General features: G+C 43.8%; 1 protein-coding gene and 1 long non-coding RNA gene across 2 annotated transcripts; one reads left to right on the top strand and one right to left on the bottom strand.

Moving 5' to 3' along the window:
- Positions 1 to 1,905: 1,905 nt before the first annotated feature.
- Positions 1,906 to 23,368, bottom strand: LOC117504668 (ras-related protein Rab-39B). The gene is made up of 4 exons (XM_034164161.1): positions 22,966 to 23,368; positions 18,305 to 18,539; positions 2,944 to 3,124; positions 1,906 to 2,849 (listed from the first exon to the last, which is right to left on the bottom strand). Exons 2-4 carry the CDS (start codon positions 18,517 to 18,519, stop codon positions 2,604 to 2,606), a joined length of 642 nt encoding a protein of 213 aa, XP_034020052.1. The 5' UTR covers positions 18,520 to 18,539; positions 22,966 to 23,368; the 3' UTR covers positions 1,906 to 2,603.
- A 761-nt stretch (positions 23,369 to 24,129) lies between these two features.
- Positions 24,130 to 24,978, top strand: LOC117505177. The gene is made up of 3 exons (XR_004559040.1): positions 24,130 to 24,278; positions 24,331 to 24,434; positions 24,487 to 24,978. It is a non-coding gene; the product is annotated as an uncharacterized LOC117505177 (long non-coding RNA).
- The last annotated feature ends 497 nt before the right edge of the window (positions 24,979 to 25,475 follow it).

The raw sequence follows: 25,475 nt of genomic DNA, 5'->3' as shown, positions 1-25,475 counted from the left end.
TTCATTCATTCATGTTCTGCTGCTCATCTGGGTCACAGAACAAGCAGCTCATAAAATAAAAATAAAAGGATGCAGTCAGCGAAACTAAATGGAACATGGTGAAAATCCACATAAAATTTTTCACACATTTAAACAGATTGTAAAAACGTGGAGATAACCTTCATCAAACTGATAGTTAATTTACCAAAGAATGGAACTGGATCAGTAGAGTTGAACATTTTTCTGGCATTTCCTGAGTCTCATTCAGTTCGATTTATTCTGGTATACAATTAAAATGAAGTTGTTAATACCAGAAACGTTTTGGGGTGCAATATCTAAACAGTTTTTAAAAATTTCAACTTGCATTTTTAGAGCTATAGTGTACTTGACTCTGGATATTTGACCAGGCTGCAAGTTGGTGTGCTGCGCTAAGTAACCAACAATGCAAGTATCGTGTTCAGTGGCACTGAAGCACTTATCCAACACAGTCATATTTTTGGATTAAATACAATATGATGCCAAAAGTTTGGGTATGATTTTAGAAAATTGTGAAAATAATGAACACTTTATGAATATTAAAGAGTGGCTAAATTATTGACTTGTTCCATTGAAGCTTGCATTACACTATAAAACTAAACAGTAAAATGATTATTACTGTATTTTGATGTACTTTCTTTAATGGATGGCTTTCTTTCATAAAATAGAAAAATTCTGAACTTTTTCTGACATTTACAATAAAAATAAAATGTAAAAGAAGCACTGGGGTGCCTCAGACCTTTGCACAGTATGGGATATTAGCAAGTTATTCAACTTTTTTTCGATGCACAAAAGTCAGTTTTTAAGCCACACAAATATTAATCAATTAAAAAAAAAAAAACACCATTCCCATGAAATCTGCGACTATCTACAATTTGGCTTTAATAGCGTACCAGAATTAAGTGAACATCCAGCATCCAACAGCACCCCAGAAAGGTTTGGAGAAAATGCTGTTAGTGAACTGTTCCAATTGTGTATTTTTTTCTTTTTTCTTTTTTTCTGAGTGCTAGTTATGAGTTGTTACTCAGTGGTCATAAGTTGGGCTTAAAAAAAAAAAAAAAAATCCTAGTAGCCAGTGTGGTCCTTCACCTGCTCATGGGTCCCTCTGTCCCTCTTTGGTGTCGAAGTGATTAATCTAGTCTTTGAAGTACTAAAATTCTCCAGTAACAATGGAGCATAAACTAGTTTCTCTTGGGTTTTCCCATTTTCCTCGGGGTTGCCACAGCAGAGCTAATGTGCCTTGAACCAGGGACCTTCTCACTGTTTGCACCACTGTGCTTCCCACAAGAAAATATAACATAAAAATGTAAAAATAAAATGATTTATGTCATACACACACACAAAAGACATCTCACATTCTCTAGACGACCTTACACTAACCCAGTGCCTGAATCTGTGCTAAGTTGATTTCACATATCTGGTGCCAGCTCTTTGGACCTTCTTCACATGATGGTGGCATGGTACAGTTTTAGCCATATTCGTGCATTGAGGGTATTGTGAAATCTGTTGTGAAGTCCGTTCCTCCAGCTTCCTGTATGTTTCAGGTGTGGTTCTCTCTCTGGGTTGGCCCACCTCTGTTTTACCTCCAAGATGTAAGAGATCCCAAGTTTGTTGGTTTGCAAACCTCAAATGATCCATTTGAGGTTGGTCAGTTAAGGTGAACATGAGCTATTTGGGTACTACTTGGCTTTGTGTCACCACACATTGGTGCGAGTCAAGCTTAAGAAGTCCTCAAAGGCAAATGTTCACGTAAGCTTCTCCATCAAGTCTACCTTTGTCAGTTAGCTGTACATGTTACCAGAGTCCCTTACATTTTAAGAAGTCTGGACCGGTGATGGTGGTTTATTAATGTGTTAGTGATCACAGATGGAACCGTGTTGTTGATGTCTATGAGCATACTGGGTGCTACAATGATTCCAAAGACTAAGGATGTAGTCCCTAGCAACAAAAGGACCTTTAATTGTGGAATGTAGAGCAAGGTGTTGGTGCAAGAGAAACACAACTTGGTAAAGATAGGTTGACTCTACAGTACAGGTGATGGCTACAGTTCTTTGACTTGGGAATGCTAAGATGATGTCAGACGCGTGAATGTAAACATGATCTTTTTGTATGTAATTGCATATCGGAGGAGAGACCAAGGCTAACAGGTGCAGGACGGGATGAAAAGAAACAAGTCCAGAGCATCATCATCATTTTGAATAAGAACCTAAATGGATCCCCCTCCAAAGTCCGTCCTTCCTGAAGACTGTCCATGAGTGTTCTTCAGGCATGTAGACCAAGAAGACAACAAACAAAAACCTAAAGATTTTCAACTACGGGAGTCTTCGCAAGAACAGGAGTGTCTCTGATCTTTCCTCTCATGAAACAAGATATATGATCATAGAGGGGTCAAGCCTCAAGCTTTCACCCCACACTCAAGACGTTCTTATCTCCTTCAGCAAACCTTTTAATTTGAATCCTCCGTGTTGAGTCAGAATGAGAGATTTATCAGTTCTTTCAGTCAGGGCGCTGAAACCACAGTCCTTCAGCCGGTCTCCTGATTCCATAGGGATTCCTCCTTTTCGCTACCAGTCCCATAGTTCAACCCCTCAGCAGAGACAGCGGCGGTCACTCTTGGTCACTTCCTCTGAGGAGTGGACCACATTGGGGACAAACCCGCTCTTCACGCCCTCCCAACCCTCCTGGATTGTGATGTCGCCGGCTCGCACCAGGGCGAAGATGTCTCTGGTCAGCTCTGTGAAGGCATGTTCCACGTTGATGGCGTCACGGGCTGATGTCTCGACATAGCGCATTCCGTATGCCCCTGCCAGCTTCTCTGCCTCCTGACGGGTCACCTAGAACATCAAATGACAATGTAAAACTACTCTTTTAACACAGCGTAACTTTGTTACTGGTCACTCTTTCATACTCTTGGAACCCTGTTCCTACCTGGCGCTGTGCTTCCAGATCACACTTGTGGCCGACCAGAAGGAAAACGATGCTGTGAGGCTGGACATGGCTGCGAGCTTCCTCCAACCAGTCGTGGACGTTCTGGAAGGAACGGCGATTGGTGATGTCAAACAGGAGGAGCCCACCCACAGAGTTGCGGTAGTAAGCTCTGGTGATGGACCTGCAGAGGTTGTAAATGAAAGGGAAGGATGATAAACCCATCCATTGCACCTATGATGTCTAAAATATGCATGACATAGCCAGACGTAATGATGATTTTCTTTAATTATTCCTTTAACCCTTTATGGCCTGTCGGCGAGCAGCTCAGCTCACACTTCCTATCCTTGGGCAAGCCCATTAAATCTTCCTGGGGTATCCCAAGTCATTTCCAAGCCAGCTGGGAAATATAATCCCTCCAGCATGTGCTGGCTCTTCCCTAGGCCTCCTCCCAGTTGGGCGTGCATGGAAGACCTCCATAAAGAGAAGACCATGGGCATCCTCACCAGATGCCTGAACCACCTTAGCTCGCTCCTATTGATGCAATCTTGCATATAACTTTAATTGAAATAATTAATTCTTGAAAGCAGTAGTAAGTCCTAGACAGGCCATGAGACCTATCAGGTCTGTGCTTATCTCAGGATACTGCCGTATAAAGTGGATGAGCGTCTATGACTCTCTCTGTTTGGGATACCAGTCTATCATAAGTTACTTCCCCAACCAACATTAGTACCTATTTGCAACTGTGTAAAACCCAATAACATCACATTTCCTTAAAATAAGCAAAAACAGGTCAGGTCTGGGAGCATGTGCTGCTGTCACCACATCCAGCACTCTACAGAAGTGCCTTGAGTCCTGTCCACTCAGACAGCTGGTCCATCTCTACCTCTTGAAAGTAACCACCCATTTTCCACAGCCAGGTGAAACATGACTGTACGACGTATCGCAACAAAACCATCACAGCAGACACAGGAAAGCTGGTCTATGAGAGCAGATTGGACGGACTCTAAATGTTGCTGGTGAGTTGTGCTTTTATCACTTTACATATTGTGAACTTGTTGTTACCTGTGTGTTGTCATAGGAATTCATACAAATAAAACCAGTGCACTGTACTTTATTTGTTGCCCTAGATGAAGCGCTCCCGGTGCTTTTCTGCCAGGAAAAAAGCAAGTAGTCAACAAAGTTAAAACATCACAATGCACCTTTTGAGAATGTGGATGATATGACTGTGTATACCCGCCCTGACAATAATCAAAAGTTCCATATCGCTGTAACAAAGTCTGCTATAAATAGTGGTACACATCACATACAGACATCTGGTAATTCCTGGAAAATTTGTAGTTCTGCTTGTCTGTACATGTTGCTAACAGGAAATGTCCAAAATGCAGCACAGTGAGTCAGGTTCTGGTCCCCCTCAGAAACCAGAATCTGAGATGGTTGCTCTGGATCAAGACTTTCCAGCAATAATGGAACTCATAAATTATTTATAATGTTTTTAAAAAATTGCATTATATAAAGTCTCAGATCTGTATGATTGCTTAAAACTCCACTTTGCATAAGCCTTTAATTTGTCGTTACCATGGAGACCGTGATGGCACTGACCCGTGAGAGTTGGCCCCGTCTGTCAGGAAGAGGAGTCGTGTTGGTGTGAAGATGTTTTGTTTTTTGTTTTTTTTTTTGCCCGAATCTAACATTATGGCCAAGTGTTAATGTTCTGGTGTTTATATGTCAACTCTCTCATTTAATTAGTGTTGGGAAGGTGTCGTAGCACGGACCCACAACAGGGGGCGCAAATGAACGGACAATGAATAAGCCAAAAAGTAACAATTTAATGTTGTGACAACACACAACTAAATACACAAAATTTGCAAAGTCAATTAACACCAGGTGACGTGTGGGCAGGCTCGAAGATAGAAGACCCCCGACGAGAGAGAAGCCGCGTCCCACACGGCTTCCGCCACCAACGGTCTGAAGAACACCGGAGCCGCCAAGTCCCGAGTCCCCAGGTGGCCTCCGTCTTCGGCTGTCGACCCTGGTACTGCTGGCAGAAAGCAAAGACAAGATGAATGAGTGTGAGTCCGCACACTCAGTAATCCACAGTCTGCACACAGTTAGGAGGGAGCACCTCCACCTCCAATCACACACTCGTGCAGCTCCTGTTTAAACCACTTATCTGGTTTGGGGTGTGAGGCGAAGCCGTCGCTGTCACACCAAACGCCAATTCCACAGATAAGGACGAACACCACAGGATAACGGCTGCAAGAGAAGTTCAGATTATCACTCAATGATATGAGTCCGCAGAGAAAATTACCTCTTCGGTAGTCGATTTCTCGGCGGGGAGGTGGAGTTGCAGTCCGGCTTCTATAGTGGTGTAGATGAGTGACAGCTGGTGCGATGAGTGACAGCTGTCACTTCTTCTGGGTCTGGCGCCCTCTCGTGCTTGGAGCCCGCACTCCAAGCAGGGCGCCCTCTGGTGGTGGTGGGCCAGCAGTACCTCCTCTTCAGCGGCCCTCATAACAATTAGGATGTAACACAAACTACAGTGTCGAATATACTTATTTATAACAACACCCTCCTTTTATCACTTTTGCTAAACATGTTTATTTGTTAGTTTGTTTAAAATGATGCCGAGTAGTCATTAAGCTTGATGAAACAGTTGTTATCAAAGGAAAGTGTATTTAAAATTTTGGAGCAGATTTGAATAAATGTGAGATAAGCTTTTTTTTTTTCGCTTATGTTAGCTAACTCATATAAAATGTGTGTCACAATCAGTTTTTTTTATGTTAGCTAACTCTTATAAAATGTGTGTCACAATCAGTTTTTTTTATGTTAGCTAACTCTTATAAAATGTGTCACAATCAGTTTTTTTTTATGTTAGCTAACTCTTATAAAATGTGTGTCACAATCACTGTTTTATTGTTACAGCACTGGTAGGCATTTTAATGTGAAATGCAATAATTTAACTGGCTTTAGGCCCACATAACATGACCCCCCCCCCCCTCAACAGGCGCCTCCTGGCGCCCGACCTGGCTTGTCCGGGTGTCTTTTGTAGAAATCGGCCAGGAGGGCCGGGTCCAGGATGAAGCTCCTCTTCACCCAGGAGCGTTCTTCAGGTCCATACCCCTCCCAGTCCACCAGATATTGGAACCCCCGGCCCTTACGATGGACGTCCAGGAGCCTGCGGACTGTCCAAGCAGGCTCCCCGTCGATGAGCCGGGCAGGAGGCGGCGTAGGTCCAGGTGCACAGAGGGGCGATGTGTGGTGTGGCTTGATGCGGGACACATGGAATACAGGGTGGATCCGCAGTGAAGCTCCAACTCCCAGCTTCACTGCGGCCGGGTTGATGATTTTGAGGATTTTAAATGGTCCAATGTATCTGTCTTTCAACTTAGGGGAGTCCACACAGAGAGGGATGTCCTTTCTTGAAAGCCACACCTCCTGCCCGGGCTGGTATGTGGGGGCCGGGGAACGCCGGCGGTCCGCATGGGTCTTGGCCCTCGTCCGGGTCTTCAACAGGGCAGAATGGGCGGTCCGCCACACCCGGCGGCACCTCCTGAGGTGGGCCTGGACCGAGGGCACACCGACCTCTCCCTCCACCAGCGGGAACAATAGGGGCTGGTACCCCAAACATGCCTCAAAAGGGGAGAGGCCGGTAGCAGACGAGACTTGGCTGTTATGGGCATACTCGATCCAGGCCAGATGGTGACTCCAGTCCGCCGGGCGCGCGGAGGTGACGCAGCGAAGGGCCTGCTCCAACTCCTGGTTAGCCCGCTCTGCCTGGCCGTTTGTCTGGGGGTGGTACCCGGACGAGAGGCTCACGGTGGCCCCCAGCTCCTTACAGAAGCTCCTCAAAACTTGCGAAGAGAACTGGGGACCACGATCTGATACGATGTCCAATGGTATCCCATGCAGCCGCATGACGTGGTGGACCAGGAGGTCTGCCGTCTCCTGGGCCGTCGGGAGCTTCGGGAGGGCCACGAAGTGGGCCGCCTTGGAGAACCGGTCCACTATCGTGAGAATGATGGTGTTGCCCTGGGACGGCGGGAGGCCCGTGATGAAGTCCAGGCCGATGTGAGACCAGGGGCGGTGAGGCACCGGCAGGGGTTGGAGGAGTCCCGAGGTCCTCCGATGGTCTGCCTTGCCCCTGGCGCAGATGGTACAGGCCTGGACGTAGTCCCGAACGTCGGTTTCCAGGGACGCCCACCAGAAGCGCTGCTGGACCACTGCCACGGTCCTACGCACTCCCGGATGACAGGAGAGCTTGGATCCGTGACAGAAGTCCAATACGCCAGCTCTGGCCTCTGGTGGGACGTACAGTCTGTTCTTGGGGCCGGTCCCCGGGTCCGGGCTCCTTGCCAGGGCCTCCCGGACGGTCTTCTCCACGTCCCAGTTAAGGGAGGCCACGACAGTGGACTCGGGGATGATGGTCTCGGTGGGGTTCGACAGCCCCGCCTTGGCTTCCTCTTCGTGCACCCGGGACAACGCATCCAATTTTTGGTTCTTGGTCCCGGGGCGGTATGTGATCCGGAAGTCAAAGCGCCCGAAGAACAGAGACCAGCGGGCTTGCCTGGGGTTCAGCCGCTTGGCGGTCCGGATGTACTCCAGGTTCCGATGGTCCGTGAAAACCGTGAAAGGCAACGACGCCCCCTCCAGTAGGTGTCTCCACTCTTCAAGAGCCTCCTTCACTGCGAGGAGCTCCCGATTGCCGACGTCATAGTTCCGTTCAGCTGGGGTCAACCTGCGGGAAAAATAGGCACAAGGATGGAGAACCTTATCAGCCTCCACGCTCTGGGACAGCACGGCTCCTATCCCTGAGTCAGAGGCGTCCACTTCCACTATGTACTGCCGATCAGGATCAGGCTGCACCAGAACTGGTGCAGTCGAGAACCGGCGTTTCAACTCCTTGAACGCGGCTTCGCACCGATCCGACCAGGTGAAGGGGACCTTGGTGGAGGTCAGGGGGCTAACTACCTGACTGTAGCCTTTAATGAACCTCCTGTAGAAATTTGCAAAGCCGAGGAACTGCTGCAGTTTCCTGCGGCTTGTTGGTTGGGGCCAATCTCTCACCGCCGCAACCTTGGCCGGATCAGGGGTGACGGAGTTGGAGGAGATTATGAACCCCAGAAAGGACAAAGAAGTGCGGTGGAACATCGCACTTCTCTCCCTTCACAAACAGCCGGTTCTCCAACAACTGCTGTAGGACCTGACGTACATGCTGGACATGGGTCTCAGGGTCCGGGGAAAAGATGAGTATATCGTCCAGATATACGAAGACGAACCGATGCAGGAAGTCCCGCAAGACGTCATTTACCAAAGCTTGGAACGTCGCGGGGGCGTTAGTGAGGCCGAACGGCATGACCAGGTACTCGAAGTGACCTAACGGGGTGTTAAATGCCGTCTTCCATTCATCTCCCTTCCGGATCCGAACCAGGTGGTACGCGTTTCTAAGATCCAATTTTGTGAAAATTTGGGCTCCATGCAGGGGCGTGAACACTGAATTCAACAGAGGTAACGGGTATCGGTTGCGAACCGTGATCTCGTTCAGCCCTCTGTAATCAATGCATGGACGGAGTCCGCCGTCCTTTTTGCCCACAAAAAAGAAACCAGCACCCATCGGGGAGGTGGAGTTCCGGATCAGCCCGGCAGCTAAAGAGTCCCGGATGTAGGTCTCCATTGATTCGCGTTCCGGACGTGAGAGGTTGTACAACCTACTGGACGGGTACTCAGCGCCCGGGACCAAATCGATGGCACAATCGTACGGTCGGTGCGGGGGAAGAGTGAGCGCCAGATCTTTGCTGAAGACGTCAGCAAGATCATGGTACTCCTTTGGCACCGCCGATAGTTTGGGGGGGACTTTGACCTCCTCGTTAGCCGTCGTGCCGGGAGGAACCGAGGATCCTAAACACTCCTGGTGGCAGGTTTCGCTCCACTGCGTCACAACCCCAGACGGCCAATCTATCCGGGGATTGTGCTTCACCATCCGTGGAAATCCCAAAATCACTCGGGAGGTAGAAGGTGTTACATGGAACACTATCTCCTCCCTGTGATTTCCAGACACAACCAAGGTCACTGGCTGTGTCTGATGTGTGATTAATGGAAGCAGGGTGCCATCTAGTGCTCGCACCTGCAATGGTGCCGGCAGAGCCACCAGGGGGAGCCCTACTTCCTTTGCCCATCTGCTATCCAGCAGATTCCCTTCCGACCCCGTGTCTACCAGTGCTGGGGCGTGAAGGGTTAGATCCCCACAAAGGATCGTCACTGGGATTCGTGCAGATTTGCGGGATTTCCCCGTGTGCGTGTTATGGCCCACCCTTAGCCCAGTTTCTAAGGACGGGCGTTGTAGTTTGACCGTTTTGGGGCAGTCCTTGTTGGGAAAGTGTAGGAACACGGACCCACAACAGGGGGCGCAAATGAACGGACAATGGAGGAAGTCAAATAACAACACTTTACTGTTGTGAATAAGCACAACAAACACAACAGATTACAACAATAGACAAAAATCAATTCACAAAATGTGTCACGTGGGCAGGCTCGAAGATAAGAGACGTCTGTCCAAAGCAGAACCGGAACCACACGATTTCCTCCGCCACCGAACCCCGGGAATACTGGAGCTGCCAAGTCCCGAACTCCCAGGTGGCCACTGCCTCCGCGTGTCGGATCTGGTACTGCTGGCGAGGAACAAAAACAGTTAAATGTGGGTGCGTTTGCACCCAGCAACCCGTATGGCGGGAAAACCACCTCCACCTCTCGTCGGAAGAATGTCTGCTATTTAACGCACAAAAGTAACAAAGTGTTAATGTCAAAAAGACAACACAGTCGGCTGAGTACTGTACCTCCTAGGTAGAGCGATATCTCGGCAAAGAGGTGGAGATGTCGTCTTGCTGATATACCACTGCTGATCAGATGATTGGTGACAGCTGTTGTAGGCGATAAGTGACAGCTGTCACCCCAGCTGCTCCTGTGAGGCGGCAGCGCCCTCTGGTGCCTGGAGCCCGCACTCCAGACAGGGCGCCCTCTGGTGGTGGTGGGCCAGCAGTACCTCCTCTTCAGCGGCCCACACAATAGTCCTTCTGCTTATGCTCACAAGAGCCGCAGACAAAACACTCCCCGTGGGCCAGCCTCCCTTGTCTGACGTTTGTTTTTACTTTGGCCCTGCTTGTGTCCATAGCCTCCTCAGCAGGGGGAGCTGTAGCCACACGGAGCTCTCTGGCAGTGAAGCGTGGGGACGACGTCACCTTTTCGGAACCGGAAGGGGGAGGGACGGCTCGTGCCCGGTCACGCCCCCCGGCCTGCTCCCGACGATGCTCATTTAAACGGTTGTCTAAGCGTATAACCAAATCGACAAGCCCGTCAAAATCCCGCGGTTCCTCCTTAGCCAGCAGGTGCTCCTTCAGGACCGGAGACAGTCCATTTACGAAGGCGACGCGGAGCGCAACGTTATTCCAGCCGGACCTCGCTGCCGCGATGCGGAAGTCGACTGCATACTCGGCTGCGCTGCGACGCCCCTGTCTCATTAACAGCAGCACGCTCTAAGCGGTCTCGCCTCTGTTGGGATGGTCAAACACTTGTTTGAACTCCCGTATAAACCCAGCATAAGACGTTAGGAGCCGTGAATTCTGCTCCCAAAGCGCCGTAGCCCAGGCGCGTGCCTCTCCTCGAAGCAGATTAATAACATAAGCCACCCGGCTGGCTTCTGACTCGTACATGACAGGACGCTGTGAAAAGACGAGCGAACACTGCATGAGGAAGTCTGCGCACGTCTCAACACAGCCCCCGTACGGTTCCGGAGGGCTTATGTATGCTTCAGGGGACGGTGGGGGGGGGGTCGATGAACGACCAGTGGAACGTCTGTTACGGGCCCAGGACCAGCAAGAGGAGTGGCTGCAGCAGCGCCCTAATCGCGCGCTTCCACCCTGGCGGTGAGAGCCTCCACCCTCCGGTTAAGGAGAACATTCTGCTCGGTCACTAAATCTAGCCGAGCCGTGAAGGCAGTTAAGATCTGCTGCAGCTCACTCAACACGCCTCCCGCTGACGCCTGCGCTCCTGGCTCTTCCATTGGCCGTTCAAGCTTGGGTTGACGCCCCTCGGAATCCATGACGATTGGCCGAGAAATCCTGTTGGGAAGGTGTCGTAGCACGGACCCACAACAGGGGGCGCAAATGAACGGACAATGAATAAGCCAAAAAGTAACAATTTAATGTTGTGACAACACACAACTAAATACACAAAATTTGCAAAGTCAATTAACACCAGGTGACGTGTGGACAGGCTCGAAGATAGAAGACCCCCGACGAGAGAGAAGCCGCGTCCCACACGGCTTCCGCCACCAACGGTCTGAAGAACACCGGAGCCGCCAAGTCCCGAGTCCCCAGGTGGCCTCCGTCTTCGGCTGTCGACCCTGGTACTGCTGGCAGAAAGCAAAGACAAGATGAATGAGTGTGAGTCCGCACACTCAGTAATCCACAGTCTGCACACAGTTAGGAGGGAGCACCTCCACCTCCAATCACACACTCATGCAGCTCCTGTTTAAACCACTTACCTGGTTTGGGGTGTGAGGCGAAGCCGTCGCTGTCACACCAAACACCAATTCCACAGATAAGGACGAACACCACAGGATAACGGCTGCAAGAGAAGTTCAGATTATCACTCAATGATATGAGTCCGCAGAGAAAATTACCTCTTCGGTAGTCGATTTCTCGGCGGGGAGGTGGAGTTGCAGTCCGGCTTCTATAGTGGTGTAGATGAGTGACAGCTGGTGCGATGAGTGACAGCTGTCACTTCTTCTGGGTCTGGCGCCCTCTCGTGCTTGGAGCCCGCACTCCAAGCAGGGCGCCCTCTGGTGGTGGTGGGCCAGCAGTACCTCCTCTTCAGCGGCCCACATAACAATTAGGATGTAACACAAACTGCAGTGTCGAATATACTTATTTATAACAACACCCTCCTTTTATCACTTTTGCTAAACATGTTTATTTGTTAGTTTGTTTAAAATGATGCCGAGTAGTCATTAAGCTTGATGAAACAGTTGTTATCAAAGGAAAGTGTATTTAAAATTTTGGAGCAGATTTGAATAAATGTGAGATAAGCTTTTTTTTTTTTCGCTTATGTTAGCTAACTCTTATAAAATGTGTGTCACAATCAGTTTTTTTTTATGTTAGCTAACTCATATAAAATGTGTCACAATCAGTTTTTTTATGTTAGCTAACTCATATAAAATGTGTGTCACAATCAGGTTTTTTTTTATGTTAGCTAACTCTTATAAAATGTGTGTCACAATCACTGTTTTTTTATGTTAGCTAACTCTTATAAAATGTGTGTCACAATCTGTTTTTTTTATGTTAGCTAACTCTTATAAAATGTGTGTCACAATCACTGTTTTTTTATGTTAGCTAACTCTTATAAAATGTGTGTCACAATCACTGTTTTTTTTATGTTAGCTAACTCTTATAAAATGTGTGTCACAATCACTGTTTTTTTATGTTAGCTAACTCTTATAAAATGTGTGTCACAATCACTGTTTTTTTATGTTAGCTAACTCTTATAAAATGTGTGTCACAATCACTGTTTTTTTATGTTAGCTAACTCTTATAAAATGTGTGTCACAATCACTGTTTTTTTATGTTAGCTAACTCTTATAAAATGTGTGTCACAATCACTGTTTTTTTTATGTTAGCTAACTCTTATAAAATGTGTGTCACAATCACTGTTTTTTTATGTTAGCTAACTCTTATAAAATGTGTGTCACAATCACTGTTTTTTTATGTTAGCTAACTCTTATAAAATGTGTGTCACAATCACTGTTTTTTTATGTTAGCTAACTCTTATAAAATGTGTGTCACAATCACTGTTTTTTTTATGTTAGCTAACTCTTATAAAATGTGTGTCACAATCACTGTTTTTTTATGTTAGCTAACTCTTATAAAATGTGTGTCACAATCACTGTTTTTTTATGTTAGCTAACTCTTATAAAATGTGTGTCACAATCACTGTTTTTTTTATGTTAGCTAACTCTTATAAAATGTGTGTCACAATCACTGTTTTTTTATGTTAGCTAACTCTTATAAAATGTGTGTCACAATCACTGTTTTTTTATGTTAGCTAACTCTTATAAAATGTGTGTCACAATCACTGTTTTTTTATGTTAGCTAACTCTTATAAAATGTGTGTCACAATCACTGTTTTTTTTATGTTAGCTAACTCTTATAAAATGTGTGTCACAATCACTGTTTTTTATGTTAGCTAACTCTTATAAAATGTGTGTCACAATCACTGTTTTTTTATGTTAGCTAACTCTTATAAAATGTGTGTCACAATCACTGTTTTTTTATGTTAGCTAACTCTTATAAAATGTGTGTCACAATCACTGTTTTTTTATGTTAGCTAACTCTTATAAAATGTGTGTCACAATCACTGTTTTATTGTTACAGCACTGGTAGGCATTTTAATGTGAAATGCAATAATTTAACTGGCTTTAGTAAGCTAACATTTATGTGACGAAGACCAAAGATGCTAGCTTTAGTATGTTTGACCAAGACGGTCATGAGTAGCTAGCAAAATTAACAAGCCGGTTTCCAGTTATAGCTTCATACATTAACGTATCATCAACCCCTTTTAAATCACAGTTTTTTTGTTGTTTTTTAAAACTACTAAATTACTACGTTAATGTTAGCAAGAACTGGGATGCTAAAGTTTTGAAACTGTAAAATATGTATCAGCTGTATGAGTTGGCAGTGGTAAGTAACAGTGCTTTCAGATACTTTGAATGAATGGTTGAACATTGGCAATGCTGTTGTCTAGTAATGGTAAAATAATAAATTTCCAATAGGACTTCCCCTCAACAGTCCTTCCCATAATAGCCCTTGTGGTAGTTAATGTTTTCCTTGTGTGCCAGTTTGTTTCACATTCATTTAACATTCGTAATACTTTATATTACTCCTCCGCCCCCAAACCCTTACATAAGTAATTCTTAAGGTTATGTATTTAAACTTTAAATTACAGTTTTTCAGCTTTAAATGTGGCTGGAGAAGAGTTTTGCTCAAACTTATTATGATCAGTATTTAAAATGGTTGGCATCTTATTTTGAAATTGTGAAAAATGCTTTTGACTTGCAGTTATTCTTCTCTGAATCTGGCCTAAAAGAGGCTCATATTTAATGGTTAAAAAACATAGCTGGTCCTCTCTCTTGTTTGAATCTATGTTTGTATTCCCTCAAACATTGTTTGAATAACTGCTGTTTAATGTCACAGGTCAGGAAATTCAAGTTCTGAAACCTCCAAGCTGTGTGGATGACAGAAAACACTGTAGACACCAGTTACAGAAAATTAACAAGGAGTTGCTGATAGTAAGAACTACAACACACTCTTTAATTTTAAGCGAAATAATCCATAATTTGTGAATTTGGAATATTGGGGTAAATGGAAATTTCAGATGTAAACCAGACTCTCGTCTGCATGAAGTGTATTTTTTCAGTGTTTATATACATCTAATATTTATTGTGATTGATGTTTGATTTTTAGTATTTGATCAATTCTTTATAGGTATCTAAATATTATGCTCCTATGATAATTTATGTAAGAATATTCTCACTTCACTTTCTGATCTACCAGAAGAAGGTGAGAGGTCAGCTGTTACTCGCAAATTTTTGTGTAACAGCAGATTTCTTTAGAGTTGAACATCCACTTTTGAAGCACTTCATTTCCTTTAAAAAGCTAAAAGAATCAGTTTTCATGTTTTTTTTTCTCACATCTGTTTCCCAGAATTTACAGTCAGCCATTACAGTTGTTGTTGTTGTTGTTTTTTTTCTCTATTTGCAGATGATGTTTTCTTTGTACTTCTGATTATTATTCTTAAATGTTGTAATTGAAATGTACAGTCTGACTGTACAGCTCAGGGTTATATGTTATTTTTAATAAGACTGGCCTGTGAGAAGAAGGTAATGAACAGCATTTAAGTTGTTTAACTGTTAGTTAAATTGTCAACGGAGAGCTAAAGGACTGATGATTGCCTGGAAACCTACTACAGTGAAAAAACCCACATTTGTCTTCCTGTAAATGGATGTGTCTGGGAGTAGGGGAAGGCGGGGATGTTATCACTTGCTTACATGCTTCAGATTATTTTCAAGAACATTTTGGCATCTGCACAAGATCTAAAGTTTACAGTATAATTCAAACTATTTAATTAAAATTAGATTGACTAGTACGCACGGAGTGTAAAATAGATGTTTTCTATTTGTATATAAATTGCAAAAGAAGTAATGTGGTAAGTTAATTACACTTTTGGTCACTAATAGACATTTATCTTGACACTACATACCAACCCCCTCACTCACTCATCACTCATCTTCAACCACTTATCTGGGATTGGATCGTGGGGTCAACAGCTCTAGCAGGGACCCCAGATTTCCCTTTCCTGTGCCACATTGACAGCCTCTGACTGGGGATCCCAAGGCATTCCCAGGCCAGTGTGGAGATACAATCTCTCCACCTAGTCCTGGGTCTTCCCTGAGGTCTCCTCCCAGATGGACATGCCTGGAACACCTCCCTAAGCAGGCGCCCAGGAGGCATCCTTACCAGATTCCCGAACCACCTCAGCTGGCTCCTTTCAACACGAAGGAGCAGCAGCTCTACTCCGAGCTCCCCATGGATGACCGAACTTCTCACCCTATCTCTAAGGGAGACACCAGCCACCCTCCTGAGGAAGCCCATTTCAGTCACTGCAACCCGATCCATACAAACCCCCCATTTACTTTTAATTCTTAGTTTCAACTTTCATGACTTTAATTTAATTAATAAGGTTGCATTTTACTTTAAGCTACTAAACTGTTAGGATCAATTTTAATTTGCAACGAGGCATTTTACACTTTTGTTGGCTACTATATTGTGTACTTTGTATATTGTTAGCAACCAAAACTTCTTATTTAGCTTTTGTAGCTATTATTTTGGATAATTTGGTTGTGATGGATATGTATCAGAACTGCCCCTGTGAGAATTTCACAATTATCCACAGCACAGCATTTTTACGCCCCTTAAAGCTAATGAAAACATGTAACCTAGCTTCAGAAAAACCTCAAACTATCAAAGTCAAAATTTTAAACTTAAAAAATATGCCATTGTTTGAGCTGAGTAAAAGTGCAGTAATGGGACAAATCAACAATACTGCAAATGACTAGGTTTTCTTCTACTTTCGGCTGCTCCCATTAGGGGGCGCCACAGCGGATCAATCGTTTCCATCTCACCCTGTCCTCTATCTTCCTGTCTCACCAACGACCTGCATGTCCTCCCTCAGCACATCCATAAACCTCCTCTTTGGTCTCCCTCTTCTCCTCCTGCCTGGTGGCTCCATCTTCAGCATCCTTCTCCCTATATACCCTGAGTCCCTCCTCTGCACATGTCCAAACCATCTCAGTCTCGCCTCTCTGACTTTGTCTCCAAACCGTCACACCTGAGCTGTCCCTCTGTGTTTCCTAATCCTTTCCATTCTCGTCACTCCCAAAGAATCATAACATCTTCATTTCTGCCTCCTGTCTTTTTGTTAGTGCCACCGTCTCTAAGCCGTACAACACAGCTGGTCTCACTACTGTCTTGAAGACTTTCCACTTCACTCTTGCTGATATTCTTTGGTCACAAATCACTCCTGCCACCTTTCTCCTCCCTCTCCACCCTGCCTGCACTCTCTTCTTCACCTCTCTTTCACACTCTCCATTACTTTGGACAGTTTATCCCAAGTATTTGTCCCAACTTGCGCTCTACTTTCACTACAGATCACAGTGTCATCTGTAAACAACATAGTCCATGGAGATGAGACTCTTGTTTGATGTCATCTGTCAAACTGTTTATCACCATTGTGAACAAGAAAGGACTGAGAGCTGATCCTTGGTCTAATCCCACCTCTACCTTGAAACGAGTCTGTCATTCCTACTGCACATCTCATTGCTGCCACACGATCCTTGTGCATGTCCTGCACAACCCTCACATACTTCTCTGCCACTTCAGACTTCCTCATACAATACCACAACTCTTCTCTTGGACCCTGTCATATGCTTTCTCTAAATCCACAAACACACAATGTAACTCCTTCTGGCCTCTATACTGCTCCATCAGTATTCTCAGAGCAAACATTGCTTCAGTAGTGCTGTTTCTCGGCATGAAACCATATTGCTGCTCACAGATCTTCACCTGTTTTCTAAGCTTTTGCTACTTCTCTTTTTGCCTTACACCGCACCTCCTTGTACTCCTGTCTACTTTATTCATCTCTCTGACTTTCCCAGTTCTTTATCGTGAACCTCTTTCTCCTTATGCTTTGCTGGACATTGTTCCACCACCAAGTCTAGTCTTCCTTCCACTGTCCAGATGTTACACCCAGTACCTTCCTAGTGGTCTCCCTAACCACATCTGCAGTACTTTTGTAGTTGTCCAAAACTGCTTCCCCTCCATCCAGTGCCTCTCACTTGCTCACTGAATTTCACACAACAGTCTTCCTCCTTACACTTCCACCATTTGATCCTTTGTTGAGCTCTCACTCTCTTTCTCTTCTTCACCTCTAAAGACATCCTGCAAACCATCATCCTATACTGTCTAGTTACATTCTCTTTTGCCACCACCTTACAGTCTCCAATTTCTTTTAGTTTGCATCTCCTACACAGAATGTAGTCCACCTGTGTACTCGCTTAAAACACACTCCTAGCATGCTCTTCTATAAAATGATTCCAGCACCATTTCTCTTCCTATCCTCACCGTGATACAACAACTTGAAACCACCGTTTATGCTCGTGCTCTTACTTTCCTTCCACTTGGAATCTAAAATGGCTAAGTTATCATGCAAATCAATCGCTCAACTACACAATCATTTCAAAACCTAGTTGTGAAACTGACCATTTATGTCACACATTTTCATTTATTTTTTTTTTTTTTTTAGTTAATTGTGTTTTAGTGCAGATGTTCACAGCTTATTTCTTCTGAAGAGACATAAATTAATCTGGTTGGGAGAGCTGTGGACCAAAAATAAATGTTAATGTGTGAATTACAATTACATTTTGGAGAAAATTAATATGCTAAATCTAAAATAAATTTCAAAATATAAATACACTACATTTTCATTATTTTTTCCCCTACTCCAGGTCAAAGTAGGATTTTCTTGTTGTGTGACATCAACCCAGGTCTCCCCTATTATGATAACGATGAATTCATTACAAATAAATGGACACTTTTGCACTTGTCACTGTCATGTTAACATATAAGACGTTTGTCCAACAGATAGTTTTGGTACATTTCGTGAGAGGTATCAAAACTAAATACATATATTTTAAAACATACCGACAGAAAGAATTCAGTGCCGGTTTGTGTTTTGGGCTTCGTGTCGGTGTGATCACCTGAACCGTTCCTGACCCGCCGTGTCCCAGATCTGCAGTTTGATCCGTTTTCCCGGTTCGATCTCCACCAGCCGGGAGAAGAAGTCCACGCCGACCGTGGGGTCGGACACCTGGGCGAAGCGGCCCTCCGTGAACCTCCGGATCAGACACGACTTCCCCACCGTGGAGTCCCCGATCACGATCAGTCGGAACTGATAGAGCCAGATCGCCTCCATGTCTGCTTCCTGTCGTCAGTCTGTCCGTCGGTGACACACAGAGAGACGGAGACGGAATATTTTAATCTTACTGTCAGGTGTCTTTGATGGAATCCGAAGGGACTTTTTACATTCTGTCTTCAAAACCGTTGACACAGAGAAAAACCGAATGATTCCATAAAAACGACCTGGTTTTTTTTTTTGCAGCAAATTCTTTTGCGCTTTCACAAACTTAATCGAGCTATTTGATTGATTTTTTTTTTTTTTTTTTTTTTTAAACCTGATATGTAAAAGGGCAAAGTACACGTTTGCAGGACTTGTTTGTGTGTTTGTGCACAGTTTGGCCGGAGTTTGTGGTTTCTCAGTTTAACAGGGGCGGCTCCGGGGGGGGGGCGTGACTGAGCTGTACCCCGCCCCACCACCCCCAGAGCCCCACCACAGGAAGATGATCACGCCCCGTATTCATGACACCCGTTATATGATTCATGCACTGTACTGCTATCTTTTGAGCAAGTTGCAAATTTATTTTTGCTCTGATATGCAAGCCTGATTTTTTTTTTTTTTTTTTTTTTTTTATGGATTGTTTCCTTGTTAAACAAGTGTTCAGGAGGCAGAAGCTACTGGAAATGAAAAAACAGCAGGTAGACGCTCAACATTTATTAAACGCCAAAGAGTTTTTTAAATGGCGGCACTTAAAGAGCAGCCTGTCTTCAATGTGTTGTTTATTTTGGCCTCTGTGATTTTTCTGTTTTCCCTGTTTAGCCAAATTTTCCAGATTTAAATGATTTACTTACTTTTTGTGAGAAGGGTAGGCTAATTGAAATGCTAAAATGATTGTCATTGCTATATCTGTTGCACACTGCATGTGTAAAATAACTTTTTTCCAAGTACAAACATGAGATTTACTTTAAAGTAAATTGTCTCCGCTGCTGAATAATCCTGACCCCACTTCACCCCACCCCCCAAAAATGACATTGGAGTAACTTCTGTTAAAAATAAAAAGATATTATAATTTGTTATATGTATTTTAAACGATCAACCCGATGAAATATGCTTTAATTTCTTTGTTTTGATCTCTATGTAGTTCTGGTATTTATCTTCCATGTATTATTTTCTATGGTTATTTGTCTCCAGCATTATACTGTGCATCCAAGAAAGTATTCACAGCGCTTCACTTTTTCCACATTTTATGTTACAGCCTTATTCCAAAATACAGTAAATTAATTTTTTCATCAAACTTCTACTCACAGCACCCCATGACGACATTCTTTTTTTTTTTTTTTTTGCAAGTTTAATAAACATAAAACCTAAGAAACCATGTGTACATAAGTATTCACACCCTTTGCTCAATACTTTGTTGATGCACCTCTGGCAGCAATTACAGCCTCCAGTCTTCTTGAATATGATGCCACAAGCTTGGTGCACCTATCTTTGGGCAGTTTGGTCCATTCCTCTTTGCAGCACCTCTCACGCTCCATCAGGTTGGATGTGGAGCGTTGGTGCACAGACATTTTCAGATCTCTCCAGAGATGTTCAGTTGGATTCAGGTCTGGGCTCTGGCTGGGCCACTCAAGGACATTCACAGAGTTGTCCTGAAGCCACTCCTTTGATATCTTGGCTGTGTGCTTAGGGTCATTGTCCTGCTGAAAGATGAACCGTCACCCCAGTCTGAGGTCAAGAGCACTCTGGAGCAGGTTTTCATCCAGGATGTCTCTGTACATTGCTGCATTCATCTTTCCCTCAATCCTGACTAGTCTCCCAGTTCCTGCTGCTGAAAAACATCCCTACAGCATGATGCTGCCACCACCATGCTTCACTGTGGGGATGGTGCCTGGTTTCCTCCAAACATGACACCTGGCATTCACACCAAAGAGTTCAATCTTTGACTCATCAGACCTGAATTTTGTTTCTCATGGTCTGAGAGTCCTTCAGGTGCCTTTTGACAAACTTCAGGTGGGCTGCCATGTGCATTTTACTAAGGTGTGGCTTCAATCTGGCCACTCTACCATACAAGCCTGATTGGTGGATTGCTGCAGAGATGGTTGTCCTTCTGGAAGGTTGTTCTCTATCTACAGAGGAATGCTGGAGCCCTGTCAGAGTGACCATCTGGTTCTTGGTCACCTCCCTGACTAAGGCCCATCTCCCCGATCGCTCAGTTTAGACAGGCGGCCAGCTCTAGGAAGAGTCCTGGTGTATCCGAGCTTCTTCCATTTACAGGTGATGGAAGCCACTGTGTTCATTGGGACCTTCGAAGCAGCAGACATGTTTCTGTACCCTTCCCCAGATCTGTGCCTCGAGACAATCCTGTCTCTGAGGTCTACAGAAAATTCCTTTGACTTCGTGCTTGATTTGTGCTCTGACTGTCAACTGTGGGACCTTATATGTAGACATGTGTGTGTCTTTCCAAATCGTGTCCAGTCAACTGAATTTACCCCAGGTGGACTCCAGTTAAGCTGTAGAAACATCTCAAGGATGATCAGTGGAAACAGGAGGCATCTGAGCCCAATTTTGAGCTTCATGGCAAAGACTGTGAATGCTTATGTACGTGTGAGTTCTTAGTTTTTTATTTATTTTTTAATAAATACACAAAAATCTCACTAACATTTTTTACATTGACATTATGGGGTATTGTGTGTAGAAATTTGAGGAAAAATTAGTTTTTATCCATTTTGGAATAAGGCTGTAACTTAACAAAATGCTGTGAATACTTTCCAGATGCACAGTATCATCTCTGGGGCTTTACTTTGATGTATCCACCTCATTTGCTTCTCGTAGCCTAACTTTCTCTTTCTGGCCTACCAAGTTCACATATTTCTGCAATTCTGCATTCGATTGTTTGTTTGACTTTGTAACTGCTGCCAGATTGTCTAGATTTAACCTGCTCCCAGTGTATTCCTAGTGTTTTGCCTTTTTGTTACAAACCCACGCTACTATTTCCCGAGTTTTGCCTGCTGCTGCTGCACTTAATCGCTTGATATGATAGATCCCTGTGTATTGACCTTTTGCTTGTGATTTGGATGACCAGTGTGCTCTTACTGGTTGTACTGACCATCCACGTGCCTGACTTCAGTCTTTATGACTAAACTGTTTGTTTAATATTGCCCGTGGAACAATAAGCCTGTGCTTTCCATTGTTGTTCTCTGCATTGGGGTGCTCTGTCCAAGCCATTAGGATCATGTCACCTCGTATTGTCGTCATTATCAGTACAAATCTAAATTTACTTAAAACATGTAAAATACTTTATTTCACAGTGAAACTGTATATTTCAGCGGTGCTTTATGTGATGAATAACTTTCACGTGTATTTCACTGTGATTCTAACGGTCAGTTTAAAGTTAATTTAAGGGGTGATTCAGGATTGTCCACAGATGAACATTTTTGGGCCTTGGTGCATTTGCACGAGTGAGCAGAGGCGGACAGGGATCCAGATGTACAGTCTCCCATCATGCATTGCATGTCTCTGTAGAGTCAGGTTGCGTAGCGCGGTCGGTATGCAAACATTAGTGGTCAAATCCCTGCTGAATAGCAGCCTGAAGCCTTCACAGCTGATGTGTTAGAGTGCCCTGGGAAATCCACAGAATATCATGTTTACACGTCACGACTCATATTAGAATAAATGTCAAAAAGTGTTTTTGTAATTACAGTTTACCAGAGGCCACTAATGGCTAAAAATGACTTTTGTTAACCTCAAAAAATTTAAAACTTTGATGGTTAATTTATAAGTTATAAAAAAGCATCAAATTCACAGATTAGAAAAGCACAACTTGTACTTTTTTCATTGTTAAAGTAAATTATTAGTTGTTCATTAAACTAGTTGTTGATTATTTTCTTGTTGGTTGTAAACAGTACACTGCCACATGCACACCTCTGTAAGAATGACCAACTGTTATTTCTTCTACCAGCCAGCACAGGATGGCAGTGGAATTTGACTTTTATTTCCACCAGACTTTTGTGATGTCATAAGGTTAGCATGAAATCAAAGGAAACATTTTCTGAGGCAGTCCTGCATCATCACTAACCATTTAACCAACTCCTCCCTGATTAAAGGGCCACATTTAAAGATAGATGGAGGGAGGGATGATACAGATGAATGTGTGGAATGATGGATAGATGATGCAGAAAAAATATATAGAATGATGGAAATAGAAATGAATGTATGGAATGATAGTTGGAAAAGTCAGTGGATGGAGGGATGATATAAATGATGGCTGTTAAATGAATGTATGGAATAACTGATTGATAGATAAGTGGAGAGATGATATAAAAATGAATGTATGGAATGAGAAGTGATGGATGGATCATACAGAAGAATGAACATATGGAAAAATAAATGGAAAGAAAAGTGAATGAAGGGATGATGCAAATGATGGCTGATTAGATAGATAGCACGGTATGACAAATAAAACGTAGTATCTTGTATGATGTCATAATAGAAGAATGTCTTTATGCTTTATGATAAATCGCCTACTTGAATCAGGGCTGCAGTCGACTTTCAGGCCACGATCTTTTCTCTTCTTCTGGTTTTGTTGATCAGGATCGGACTGGTGTGGTCTCCATGGCACCTAGAAGTCCAGCTGAATCGAGCCTCAGGACGCAGAAAAACAACGGAACCGTCGGGAGAGCGGAGGCTGGCGCAGGCCTGCAGTCAGGACGATCCGCTGTCCAGGCCCGACGCAAAACAAGCGCACCCCGGAGCAGGTGCGGGAAGAGCGGATGTGGTGCTCTGACGGCTGGGACCCGCCGGCTCGGTTCTGAACGGGATGGGCCGTCCGGTATCACGTCCGTGTCGGCTCCGTATCTGTGTCTTTGCTGTGCTGATGAAATGGCAGTACGAGCGGCAACATCATGCAGCCTGACTCATCCCGCATCAGCACCACTACCGTAAGGCACCGAACAGAGGCGCAGCGGCAAACAGGTGACGATATGCACGCTATTAACAGTCAGTGCTTATTACTACTGTTAGTCAGTGATTATTACTATTGTTATAAACAACAGGGCACGATCAGGATTAACAGTCAATGCTTATTAATACTGTTATAAACAACAGGGTAAGATCAGCATTAACAGTCAGTGCTTATTACCACTGTTATAAACAACAGGGCAAGATCAGGATTAATACTCAGTGCTTATTACCACTGTTATAAACAATAGGGCAAGGTCAGGCTTAACAGTCAATGCTTATTACTACCCTTATTTACAACAGGGTAAGGTCAGGCTTAACAGTCAATGCTTATTATCACTGTTATAGACAACAGGGTAAGATCAGCATTAACAGTCAGTGCTTATTACCACTGTTATAAACAACAGGGCAAGATCAGGATTAATACTCAGTGCTTATTACCACTGTTATAAACAATAGGGCAAGGTCAGGCTTAACAGTCAATGCTTATTACTACCCTTATTTACAACAGGGTAAGGTCAGGCTTAACAGTCAATGCTTATTATCACTGTTATAAACAACAGGGCAAGATCAGGATTAATAGTCAGTGCTTATTACCACTGTTATAAACAACAGGGCAAGATCAGGATTAATACTCAGTGCTTATTACCACTGTTATAAACAATAGGGCAAGGTCAGGCTTAACAGTCAGTGCTTATTACTACCCTTATTTACAACAGGGTAAGGTCAGGCTTAACAGTCAATGCTTATTATCACTGTTATAAACAACAGGGCAAGATCAGGATTAATAGTCAGTGCTTATTACCACTGTTATAAACAACAGGGCAAGATCAGGATTAATACTCAGTGCTTATTACCACTGTTATAAACAATAGGGCAAGGTCAGGCTTAACAGTCAATGCTTATTACTACCCTTATTTACAACAGGGTAAGATCAGGATTAACAGTCAGTGCTTATTACCACTGTTATAAACAACAGGGCAAGATCAGGATTAATACTCAGTTCTTATTACCACTGTTATAAACAATAGGGCAAGGTAAGGCTTAACAGTCAATGCTTATTACTACCCTTATTTACAACAGGGTAAGATCAGGATTAACAGTCAGTGCTTATTACCACTGTTATAAACAACAGGGCAAGATCAGGATTAATAGTTAGTGCTTATTACCACTGTTATAAACAATAGGGCAAGATCAGGATTAACAATCAGTGTTTATCACTACTCTTATAAACAATAGGGCAAGATCAGGATTAACAGTCAGTGTTTATCACTACTATTATAAACAACAGGGCATGTCAGATTAACAGTCAGTGTTTATCACTACTATTATAAACAACAGGGCATGTCAGGATTAACAGTCAGTGTTTATTACTACTCTTATAAACAATGGGACAAGATCAGGATTAACAGTCAGTGTTTATTACTACTCTTATAAACAATGGGACAAGATCAGGATTAACAGTCAGTGTTTATTACGACTCTTATAAACAGCAGGACAAGATCAGGATTAACAGTGTTTATTACTACTGTTACAAACAATGGAGTAAAATCAAGATTAACAGTCAGTGCTTATTACTACTGTTATAAACAACAGAGCAAGGTCCAAATTAATAGCCAGTGCTTATTACTATACTGTTTTAAACAACATGGCAAACTCAGGATTAACAGTCAGTCAGTGCTTATTACTACTGTTATAAACAACAGGTCAAGCTCAGAATTAAGTCAGTCAGTGCTTATTACTATTGTTATAAGCAACAGCCAGGAGCCTGTTATTAGAATCACGTGTTCACAAATAACTTTAGCCTCTGTGTTTACGTCGTCACTGATGTTGCCAACATGGCACAAAATAGGAGGCTCACCGGTTCTCATCTGTATCTGTCTGAACTCCAAATTTCAAAGCTGAATATTCAGCAGGTTTTAGGAAGTTACAAATATTTTGCAGACCGATTGATCGACTCATTAATCCTGTACTTGTGATAATAGCAGGGAGTTCATACTGTGTGCGTGTGTCTGAGAGTTTTGAATGAAAGTAGTGATGTAATCCTTAAAAAAAAAATTAAGAACATTTTCTTAATA

The sequence above is a fragment of the Thalassophryne amazonica genome, chromosome 23, assembly GCF_902500255.1.
Source record: "Thalassophryne amazonica chromosome 23, fThaAma1.1, whole genome shotgun sequence".
In the NCBI taxonomy this organism is placed as follows: Eukaryota; Metazoa; Chordata; class Actinopteri; order Batrachoidiformes; family Batrachoididae; genus Thalassophryne; species Thalassophryne amazonica.
Note: the sequence above shows the minus strand (reverse complement) of the source record. Positions and strands in the feature narration are given on the sequence as shown.

Coding starts and splice junctions, on each gene's coding strand:
- LOC117504668 (XM_034164161.1), bottom strand. CDS start 18,519: ATGGAGGCGATCTGGCTCTATCAGTTCCGACTGATCGTGATCGGGGAC. Junction 3,125..18,304: donor GCGGGTCAGGAACGGTTCAG/GTGATCACACCG, acceptor CAACCTCTGCAG/GTCCATCACCAGAGCTTACT. Junction 2,850..2,943: donor ATCTGGAAGCACAGCGCCAG/GTAGGAACAGGG, acceptor TTGATGTTCTAG/GTGACCCGTCAGGAGGCAGA.